The 10,511-nt window shown below is 56.8% G+C and overlaps 2 protein-coding genes and 1 non-coding gene across 3 annotated transcripts in view; 2 read left to right on the plus strand and 1 right to left on the minus strand.

Moving 5' to 3' along the window:
• Positions 1–32: 32 nt before the first annotated feature.
• L226DRAFT_473004 (urea carboxylase) lies at positions 33–4,642 on the plus strand (the record flags this gene model as incomplete). The annotated part of the gene is made up of 16 exons (XM_067676500.1): positions 33–647; positions 703–771; positions 825–942; positions 1,004–1,140; positions 1,193–1,704; positions 1,767–2,609; positions 2,659–3,043; positions 3,100–3,384; positions 3,444–3,491; positions 3,546–3,608; positions 3,671–3,829; positions 3,881–3,919; positions 3,977–4,015; positions 4,077–4,196; positions 4,260–4,350; positions 4,404–4,642. The coding sequence occupies 16 exons, from the start codon at positions 33–35 to the stop codon at positions 4,640–4,642; spliced, it is 3,762 nt and encodes a 1,253-aa protein (XP_067529274.1).
• Positions 4,643–4,768: 126 nt separating this feature from the next.
• On the minus strand, positions 4,769–4,840 carry L226DRAFT_t281. Its single transcript has one exon. It is a non-coding gene; the product is annotated as a tRNA-Glu (tRNA).
• A 133-nt stretch (positions 4,841–4,973) lies between these two features.
• L226DRAFT_540433 (uncharacterized protein) overlaps positions 4,974–10,511 on the plus strand; it is a 16,110-nt gene continuing 10,572 nt past the window's right edge. The window contains exons 1-10 of the mRNA XM_067681873.1: positions 4,974–5,240; positions 5,296–5,398; positions 5,448–5,674; positions 6,111–6,205; positions 6,255–6,532; positions 6,584–6,593; positions 6,642–6,799; positions 6,856–6,988; positions 7,042–7,124; positions 7,177–7,182. Coding sequence (XP_067529275.1) covers positions 5,021–5,240; positions 5,296–5,398; positions 5,448–5,674; positions 6,111–6,205; positions 6,255–6,532; positions 6,584–6,593; positions 6,642–6,799; positions 6,856–6,988; positions 7,042–7,124; positions 7,177–7,182 — 1,313 coding nt within the window. The 5' untranslated portion in view covers positions 4,974–5,020. The remainder of the gene's footprint in view (positions 5,241–5,295; positions 5,399–5,447; positions 5,675–6,110; positions 6,206–6,254; positions 6,533–6,583; positions 6,594–6,641; positions 6,800–6,855; positions 6,989–7,041; positions 7,125–7,176; positions 7,183–10,511) is intronic.

Consider the following 10,511-nt stretch of genomic DNA (forward strand, 5'->3'; position numbering starts at 1 on the left):
GGAGTCCCGTCAACTGCGCTTCAACCTTCGCGATGTCGTCCTCAGACCCACCAGCGACGACCTACGCCTCGCATAAGCTTTTTGTCGCGAACCGCGGCGAGATCGCCGTGCGCATCCTCCGCACAGCGAAGAGACTGAATATACGCACTGTTGCTGTATACACGCGTCCGGACGCAACGGCACCCCATGTTGTCCTCGCAGACGAAGCTATCGCACTACGCGCGCAAGACGACGATCCCGTCTCGAATGCGCGCGGATATCTGGATGCAGAAGCTATCCTCGCGATCTGCAAGGAGCGCGGAGTGACGTTGGTGCATCCGGGGTACGGGTTCTTGTCGGAGAACGCGACGTTCGCGCAGATGGTGGTCGACGCGGGCATTGGGTGGCTTGGCCCTCGCCCGGAGACGATCGAAGCGATGGGTTTGAAACATCGCGCGCGCGATTTAGCTACGGAAGTGGACGTACCATTGGTTCCCGGTTCCAAGGGTCTTCTGCGAGACGTAGATGAAGCGGTCGCGCTGGCATCGGAGATCGGTCTGCCTGTCATGCTGAAGTCGACAGCCGGCGGAGGAGGCATGGGGCTCGTTGTGTGCAGCTCTATCGACGAGCTGTGCGAGAAGTTCCACTCTACCCAAGCTCGCGCGCAGGTCAGTACTATTCTCGTCGCTCGTGTTGTCCGTTCTAACCCTGCGATCTTCACAGACGCTCTTCCACAACGATGGCTTGTTCATCGAGCGGTACTATCCAGCCGCGCGCCACGTCGAAGTCCAGGTATATCCACTTCTGGAAGCATTCCTAGGCCGTTAACTGGTCTGATCCCGCAGATCTTTGGAGACGGTATGGGTCACGCTATCCATATGGGCGAGCGTGAATGCAGTGTCCAAAGGAGACACCAGAAGGTCATTGAAGAGGCTCCCAGCCCCTTCATGATCCGTCATCCAGGTGCTTTCCTTCTTGCACATAGTCTGTCAGATTCAGCAGCTGAAGTTCACGTGCACGCCAGATATACAATCGCGACTGTGGGCAGCTGCAGTTCGTCTCGCAGAGCATGTGCGGTACGAGTCCGCAGGAACGGTGGAGTTCCTGGTAGACGACGCCACTGGAGAATTCTTCTTCCTAGAGATGAACACCCGTCTTCAAGTGAGAGGAGCCGCTTTGAGTATGCCAGTACTATTCTCTAACTTCGTCATAGGTAGAACACCCAGTGACCGAGCAAACTAATCCTAGACTAGACATCGTCGAACTCATGATACTGCAAGGCATCGCAACGCGAAGTAAACTCTACAATGCTATATCCCTGCACCCTGCCTACAACCAAGATCGATACTCCGTGTCCCCATCGGAGCGTCAGCACCACGCCATCGAGGTCCGGATCTACTGCGAGAATCCTTCCGCGCAGTTCAAGCCCTCCCCGGGTGTTCTTCAGCACGTTTCGTTCCCCAAGGAAGAATGGCTGAGGGTTGACTCGTGGGTCGAGACCGGAACGACGATCACTCCGTACTACGACCCCCTAGCATGCAAGCTCATCGTCTCTGGCTCGTCACGAGCGGAGGCACTCGAGCGCCTGTCCGACGTGCTCTCGAGGACAAAGCTGTATGGACCTCCGAACAACGTCCAGTACCTCAAGGCGATATGCGATTCGGAGACGTTCCGAGCAGGGAATGCCACAACTACCTTCCTGGACACGTTCTCGTTTGTTCCGAGGTTCGTGCAGGACGTTCCCGTTCCGTTCTATGCACCAGGCTTACCGGATACGCCACTGGCAGGGGGTTCACGGTACAGAACGGCGGCCTCGAGGCAACTGTTCAAGACTATCCAGGACGTCGTATTGGTCTCGGTATGCCCCGAAGCGGACCTATGGACTCCTTCGCGTTCCGAGTGGCGAACGTCCTCGTTGGGAACGAACCCGGGATCGAAGGGCTCGAGCTCACCCTGACCGGCTGCCGGCTTCTCTTCCACACAGCAGCTGTAGTCGCGGTCACCGGCGCCCACAGCAACGTTACCGTCGACGGGAAGGAGGCGCGTATGTGGGAACGCATCATCGTTCCAGCTGGAAGCAAGCTCGTCGTCGGCACTGCCAAGGACACTGGGATGCGCACGTACCTTGCAGTTCGAGGCGGGTTCCCGGAGATACCGCGCTACCTCGGGTCCAAGTCGACGTCGATGGGCTTGGGAGGGTACCAAGGTCGCGCGCTCACTTCTGGGGACCAGATTGCCCTAGGCGATTGCTCACCAACCGCTTCCGAAGCGCCTTTCGCTCTTCCTCCAGCTCTGACGCCCGTATACACGTCCGACTGGACGGTCTATGTCCTCCCAGGGCCGCAGTGCGATCCGACCTTCATCACGACAGACGGAATTTCGGAGTTCTTCGACACGAAGTGGACAGTCAGTTCCTCGAGCAACCGGATGGGCATCCGCCTCGAAGGACCCCAGATCAAGTGGGCGCGCGAGAATGGTGGAGAGGGGGGCTCGCACCCGAGCAATATCCTGGACAACGGCTATGCATTCGGAACGATCAACGTCAACGGAGACACGCCCGTCATCCTGACGCACGAAGGCCCGGATATGGGCGGATATGTGTGCGTGTGCACTGTTGCGAGTGCTGAGCTGTGAGTCGTTCTAATCACGTTGAGGAGCCGCTGTTTGACGGCTTCATAGCTGGAAGCTCGGGCAGCTCCGCGCAGGGAACACTGTCCAGTTTAGGCGCATCACTTACGACCAGGCTATGTCGCTGTACAAGGATCAACAACGCCTCCTGAAGGCCCTCGCAGAGCCATCCACAGACGACTTCCCAGCACCGTCCGCCGGGGATCTCGGAGACTCCAATGTCGATCCGCGTCTCCATGCCGTGTCTCCGGACGATGCAAGCAGACGCCCCGGAGTTGTATTCAGACAGGCCGGTGACTCCGCGATCCTGGTCGAGTTCGGGGACATGGAACTGGACTTCGCGATCCGCGCTCGGATCCATGCATTCGAGACCGAAGTCAAAAGGCGGGGTATCCCAGGCATATGGTCGCTTGCGCCGTGTATACGGTCGACTATGGTGCGTCTCGCTGTACTGGCTCAAATACCGTCGGAAGGTCTTGACGTGCTCTGCAGGTTCACTTCGATTCTGTAGTTATCTCGCAGGGCGATCTGCTTGCAGCCTTGATCGAGGCGGAAGCATCCCTTCCCGTGAGCGTAGAGTCACTCACGTTCCCAGGACGTCGTATTACGTTCCCTATCGTCCTTGATGACAGGTGGAACCGAGAAGCGCTGGAGAGGTACATGCGTAGTATTCGGGAGACGGCTGTTTACTTGCCGAGTAATGTCGAGTATCTGGCGAAGAATAATGGGTTGGAGAGCGCCCAGGAAGCCTTGAAGTTACTCGTGCGCACGGACTGGGTGAGTACGCAGAGTATGCACAGAGCGGTTTTGTGTCTGGAGCTGATCGCGCGTCTCAGCTCGTGCTGGGAGTAGGGTTCTATCTAGCATGCCCATTCCTTGTGCCGGTATGTTCATCATAGTGTTCCTTCTGACTTGCATGCTGAGCGCTGGATGTGCAGATCGACCCACGCTGTCGCCTAGTCGGCCAGAAGATGAACCCGTCGCGCACTTACACCCCTCGAGTGAGCACGTCCGAGTCCGATCACGTAGTCGACCTGTATACGAGCTCACCGAGCATACTCAGGGAGCGATTGGTATTGCAGGGGTCGTCGCAGCCATCTATCCCGTCGAGTCGCCTGGAGGGTACCAGCTCTATGGACGCACGCTTCCACCTTGGCAGACTTGGGGCAAAGGACACGACTTCGCGCCGGATACGCCATGGTTGCTGCGTCCGTTTGACCAGGTAGGTAATCTCCCCTGGATGTGGGCTTCGTCACTAAGGCTCTGCCTAAAGGTTGCATACGAAGTTGTGAGCGAGGAGGAGTACCTTCAGGTGAGCGGCCTCGGATAGATCGCTGTCTACTTCATCTGCTGATTGTTTTCGTGTCAGCTCGAGAGTCGGTTCGATGCCGGCCAGTACGCTTTCAAAGTAAGTAACATATGTTCCTCATGGCGTCCATTGAAGCGCGGTGACTGATGCCATGAAATAGATCGAGGAGCGCACGTTCTCCATGGCAGAGTATACCGCCTTCGTGAGGAGTATCGAGACTGAGGTCAAAGAGTTCAGGGCCAGACAAGCCCGTGCTGTTACTAAAGAAGAAGCACGGCAAGTAGATCCATTACTAGTAAAACAAGTTCGACTAAAATTGAAACCGCCATCCCTTGACAGTGAGCGCGACCTGTTCGCTGCATGGGATCGACAACGACGGGAGGAACTTGAAGCTCAGAAGTCTGTCGCCTCAGACATTATTGTCTCAGGTACGTGTCCGAGTTCATAACCGTCGTCCACTTCCGTTATGTTAATTGACACTGATCAGACGCCGGGGGTGACTGCCTTACGTCGTCGCTCACGGCGCACGTCTGGAAAATCAAGTGCTCTGTTGGAGACCTGGTGACTTCTGCGGAGCAGGTACTGGTAATTCTTGAGGCAATGAAGACGGAGGTGAATATCGAAGCAGGTGAGGAGCACGTCGGGCGAAAAGTGAAGGGTTTCGGACGGGACGTCAGGGAAGGGGGGGCAGTTCGGGCTGGAGAAGCGTTAGTCTACTTCGACTGAATCGTATTATCGTGAATAGCGTATAGCATCTTGCACATGAATCCTCTATCGTCAGGATACACTGTTGTGATTCTCGTGCCGAACAAAAACAACATTACAGTAAAAATCAGGACCATACAAAAACAATTCCGACACGGGGAATCGAACCCCGGGCTATCGCGTGAGAGGCGATAATGTTAGCCATTACACCATATCGGATTGTTAACAAAAGCAGTTATTAACATTGTGAATAGCCGAAAATTGTTCTAGGGATGACCCCTCATTGATGGCCTTTGGCGCCTGTGAGCAGTAAGCGAGGCACGGGCGAGAGGGCCGACGTGCTCGTCGCTGTCCTCGACGACGACCACACGCATCCGCTCGACGTGCACGGCTGGAACCATGGACTTGGCCGCGCAAACCAGCCGCGCGGGCGCTGTCCTCGCTGCGGAATCCATCGGCCACGGGTCCTCGGCAGATCGGCATGCCGAAGACACGGCACAGATTCATGTTTCGAGCGGCATCCAACAATCCGACCTTTTGGACGAAAATAAGCCTAGTCGTAAGTCTTCCTTCGTCGCCGAGGTCGATGAGGTCGTGGAAACCGCCCCGTTTCGCGGATGTGAGTACTCTAATCTTTCCCGCATTGCACCCGTTCATTCCTCCGCGAAATACAGTATTCTCCGACCCCAGGCTCGCACCTTTGCGGCGGGAATACTTTATCATCATCTTCCGGGCCACGACGTTGATTATTGCCCTGATGTGGATATGTCTTCCTGTGTAAGTATGCCGGAACAACGTCCCCAGCCCCGTGTTAACACCCACGCAGCTACTGGGGCGCTCTCTCGAATTCCGCGAAGCTCACAGGGAATCTCGGAGCATGGTTCATCGACCGCGACGGCGCTCGTGTCGGACAGGGTCTCGTCGCTGCCGTTCGTAAATTCTCGCCTCCAGGCCCGCAACTTACCTGGAAGTTCATGGACCCCGACGATGTCGGAGACGACGACAACGTGCAGCGCATGGTCCTCGAGGAGCAGGTCTGGGTTGCTGTCGTAGGTGAGTCCATGTCCGCCATTCTCCGAGTTCACGGTGGCCTTCTCCCGTCTTCAAAGGCTTCCCTTCCTCATGACAATCAGACCCCAGCGCCTAGACCGCAGTGTTGGACTGGCGCTGCGTTCCGGCCGTTTTGGGGTGGACGCAAATCACACCACCAGTCCAGCGTTGAAGACGTGTAGCGAGTCCAATTTAAAAGCAAGATATGACATGGCTATGCCGCCCTGTGTTTAACCATGCATTGCTGGGACCGTTCTGGCACAAGTTCTTCCCGAATGAGGCCGATCAGGCGCCCGGACTTGGTTGACGGGCAGACCTGCCCTCGACGTGCGCCTCGCACGTACACACCGAGATCTTAGAAATAGGCGCTGCGGGATGTCTAGAAATGCTCCTTGTGACGTCCCTGCGATGCATCGATACTGACATCTATTTTCTATAGTGCAGCCTAACGCGACTACGCACTTGTCCCGGGCCCGCGCGAACGGCGATCAGACCTACGATCCCACTACGGCCATCAAGGTTTACTATTCCCAGGTATGATTCCTGTGTCTGCTGCGAGGTCGATCGCTGAACGTCGTGTCAGGCTCGTCAAGAGATCGCGACGGGGAATTACATAGTCCCGCTTACGACCGCTATGCTCCAATCCACGACCTCCGCCTATGCCACACAGACCGCCCAGCGGTACTTTGCGCAGATCAACTCGAACGGCGAGCCGAACGCGACCGCTCTACAGCTCATTGCGAACGCCCCCCAGACGATCACCCCCGGGATCAGCTGGACGATGGTCAACCTTAGGCCATACAACGCCCCTGCTGCTCAGGCGACGACGCTCGTCGGAAACATATTTTTATGCATATTCTCGTGAGGCGAATCGTCTTCGCTCATCGGTTTTGAGCTGACCTGTTTGTATAGGTTTATGATGGTGAGTACTCTAGACTGACTACGACTTATGGTTGCTGATCACTTGCAGACTATGGCCAACTCGACCGCACGAGCTCTCGTTGCGCCACACATGCGCTTCCTCCCATACATCGCACTCCGCATCATCGTTCCGATCGTCGCATACTTCCCGCTGAGTATGAGCTATGCTCTCGTCAACCTTGCGTTTAAATTGCCCCTTGGAACGAAGTGAGTCAAGTTCACCCGCGCCGCGACCAGTTCGTTGACCAATTCGCGTCGTGAAGGTTCGGCGACGCCGGAGGGTTCTTGCTTTCGTTCCTCTACATCTATCTCGGCATGTGCGCGCTTGGATTGTCGCTAGAGGCCATGATCACGATCTTCACACCGCGCTTCGTCCCGTTCTTCCTGTTTACCCTGGTGAGTATCAGAATCAGGACGACGTCACATATATGCTGACAGGGGCTCCCCAGATCCTATACAATATATCCCCCGTCGTGCTCCCGGACGAGCTGCAGAACCCCTTCTACTCGTATGGCAACGGCTTCCCTATCTGGTGAGTGCTCTGTCCCCGTGTGTTTGCATCGTACTGATCTTTCGTTCTTCAGGAACCTGTGAGTTGCGAGATTGCGTGCGCCCTGCATCCGAGATGACTGACGCGTTATGGTTTAGCTCGCAGGCGCTGCGGACTATCATGTTCAACACGAACTCTCACCTCGGCCGGAACGCGGCCGTTATCATCGCCTGGATCCTCATGTCCTGTGGGACGCTCTCGCTCCTGACCTGGTTCATGCGCTGGCTCGAGCGGCGGAATCGCCTGCGCGCCGTGCGTCCCAAGTCCCCAGCGAAGACGCCCTCTGTAGCTGAGAAGGGCAAGGAGAAGGCCGCGGAATAGATTCGTCTACTTACATCGTCGACAGCATCGTGTATCGTTGGACAGCACGCCGTGTAATAACATAATGATCTCCCGCCGCTCTGCCCTGTCTGACGTCGAACCGGTACGCGCTCTTCAGTCTCCAGCGAGCAGGCCGACCGCGGTGGGCAAGGAGTCGGGCCTCCGGAGCGAACCGACGGAGGCGAAGACTGGTGTGCAACTCGGTGACCATGAGAGGACACACTGACACGGACACTCATACCTACAGACGACGTGGCAGCGGGATGCGAGCGCGTGCGGAAGCGGTGTGTTTGGCGTGCAAAGATCTTCCAGATCGATCAGCTGCCTCTGGTGCACTTTCCATGCCAATACCTCCCCAGGGAGCTTTCGACGAGAATCTCTGCCTTGGTGCACTCTGCGGAGGCCCGGGGACTCCTAACAGGATGTCCGGAACGACTTCGAGGAGACGTGGTGGGAGGACTCGAGGGCACAGGAGAACTCGGGGCCCGGAGGACTCGAGCGACTTGCGGAGGGTTCGAGAGGGTTGCAGGGTGGTTGGAGAAGAGGCGAGATGGATTCACTGCAGCGCGGTACATGTAGTACACACAAGTCGACCACGGTCAAGGCCGGACATGAATGTACTCGATATATTTTGACGGTAATACGATGTGCAGAAATAACAAGACTTCCTCCGATTAACTAGTACGGCAGAGAGAAGCTGCGAAAGCATCAGAACACGAGTGAGGTTACCCGGGAACATTCCGAGCCTCGGGCGCTTGTACCCGCACTTGCCGAGCATGCAGTGCTCGACTCTCTTGCACTCGTACCGTCACCCTCTCGCCTCTCGTGCACAGCTGCCCTCGAGACTGCGTCGGCTTTTGTACCTACTCGTCTGACAGTCCCGAGATCTGGACTCTCTCTGGCACCCGACTTCTTGCAACGGACTCCGGGTGCGGCTTGTGGAGGACGGAGGCGGCGGAATCCGGGAGAGCTGGCACTAGGACAACGAGGTAAGTTCGTCACATACCGTCTTCTACCCGCCCGCGTGCAGTAGACCGAGATCTGCGTTGAATACTTCACGGGACCGACTCGAGGAGACGGGCGCGGCTTGTGCACGACGTGCGCTGGATGTCAGAAGTGGATTAGGGCACAGAAGTAAGCACATCTCGACTTACCATCCTCGTCCCGTGTCGCGCAGCCGGCTTGCTCCCGCCTCCGCGTTTCTTCTGCAAGGAGACTCGTTCAGTAAGCTCATTTGGAGTGCGGACGGTCACTTATCTTCAGTGCTGCATGACTGACTCTTGCCCGGCGCAGGTGACTTGTTGCAGTAAGTCCGACGACTTACTTTGCTAGCTCCGACTACGCTTCAAGCCACTCACGGCCGCTCTCCCGGAAAGGTGCATCCTGAGTCTTCAAGTTTCCTGCGACCAGCAGCTCAGCAACGACCCAAAACACATCCAGAACGAGCACGTACCTTGCCAGTGTCGTGCGGCAGCCGCGTCAAGGTGAGTGTGGCTTCTGCGCTGGCATTCCGGGCGGCCTCGATGTCGCCGGCGTGATCTGTACATTCGATTAGCAGGCAAATATGAGCATGTCACAAGTCGCTTGGAGACTTCCCGGGCTGAGGCTGCTGGACTCGAGACGGAGGTCAAGGGACTTAGCTCCGAGCTTTTGACCTCTCGGAGAAACTCTCGTTAGCTGTTTCCGAGCGCGACCAGCCGCTGAAGGCCGTGGAGGATTGGACTATGCGTTCATCTCGACTGGAGGAGGAGCTCTCGGTGGCGTTGGATGATGTCCGGGACGCCGAAGAGGAGATCAAAGAGTTGCGCCCGTCGCACCATGGGGTAGGTCCAGCCCGGAAGGTACGTCTGGAGACCTCTTCTGTTGGATGTCCGTCCTCCCGCCGCGCTTGACATATGCATATTTGCTACGTCGTACTGACACTCGCCTCAGATGAGCGCGATATCATTGACGAAGGCGTCACGTCGTCCGAGGCAGAGATCGAGCGCGAGATGGCCGAGGACGGCAGGCTCGCGTCGCCGGCGATTGCGTCCACGGTCCCTCATCTGGTGTCCGGTGCTGTCCCTGCAACTGGGGCGTCCCTCGTCCCGTCCACGGCGTGTTCACGCTCTCCATCCTCGATTGGCTACCGCTCCTGGTCCGGAGAGGGACTCCCTGGCGTCCTTGTCCGCATCGAAAACTTCCGCCTCGTCATCCTCGACGAACCTCAAGGACAAGGAGCTGCATGAGTAAGTGTTGGGCCGACGTGAGCGTTATGGATGGGACGCGGGAGGAGATGGGAGTGCATAGAAGATGCGGAAGGCGGCTGAGGCAGGGGTGGCGGAGGGACACAGGAACTGTGCTCGGCCCAGGAGACGTCGACGGCCGCCGCTGCGTCCTCGCCGGTGTGACAGTCGCGTTGGATGCAGAAGCGGAGACTCGACTGGAGTGTGACCGTGTGAGGAGAGTAGACCGACGTTCGCACATCTCAGGAGGGTTTGAGGCTGCAGGTGGTGGTCTCTGGAGCCTGGGTGATCTCAGAAAGCGACACAATGGATGACTGCGACTGTTCAGGTGAGTATGCCACCTCCGCCATCGCCGCAATGAGACTCGGAAGTCCGCGGGCTGGCAGGAATGTCGTCAGCAGGGTTCTGTGGGACGGTAATGGGCTCCTGGTCGCACCGAGTGTCATGGGCATCAGCAAAATCTCTTAGAGCGCGCAAGCGCATGCAATGAAGGGAATTCGAACCCAATCACAAAAATCCACGGAATCTTTGTGCGAGGGATTGGAAGCGCGTGCGCTGACCTTCCCCCCAGATTGCAATCTCCTTGCAATCTCGCAGAATTGCATTGCATTTACATAGAATAGCTCAGGATACGAGAGCGTTTCTCAAGGATTAGCGGTCGGAATTGATTACAATCCCCTAGAATGAATGGGACATCGTCAAGACGAGGATGATCACACAAGTAGACAGGTGGAAATGTTATTTATTGATTACGTAACACGAACAATACACATATAAATCAGTAAGTGACAGGCTAACACAACAATGGCACCATCTACGAGAG

This window comes from Lentinus tigrinus, assembly GCF_003813185.1.
Source record: "Lentinus tigrinus ALCF2SS1-7 unplaced genomic scaffold L226scaffold_57, whole genome shotgun sequence".
In the NCBI taxonomy this organism is placed as follows: domain Eukaryota; kingdom Fungi; phylum Basidiomycota; class Agaricomycetes; order Polyporales; family Polyporaceae; genus Lentinus; species Lentinus tigrinus.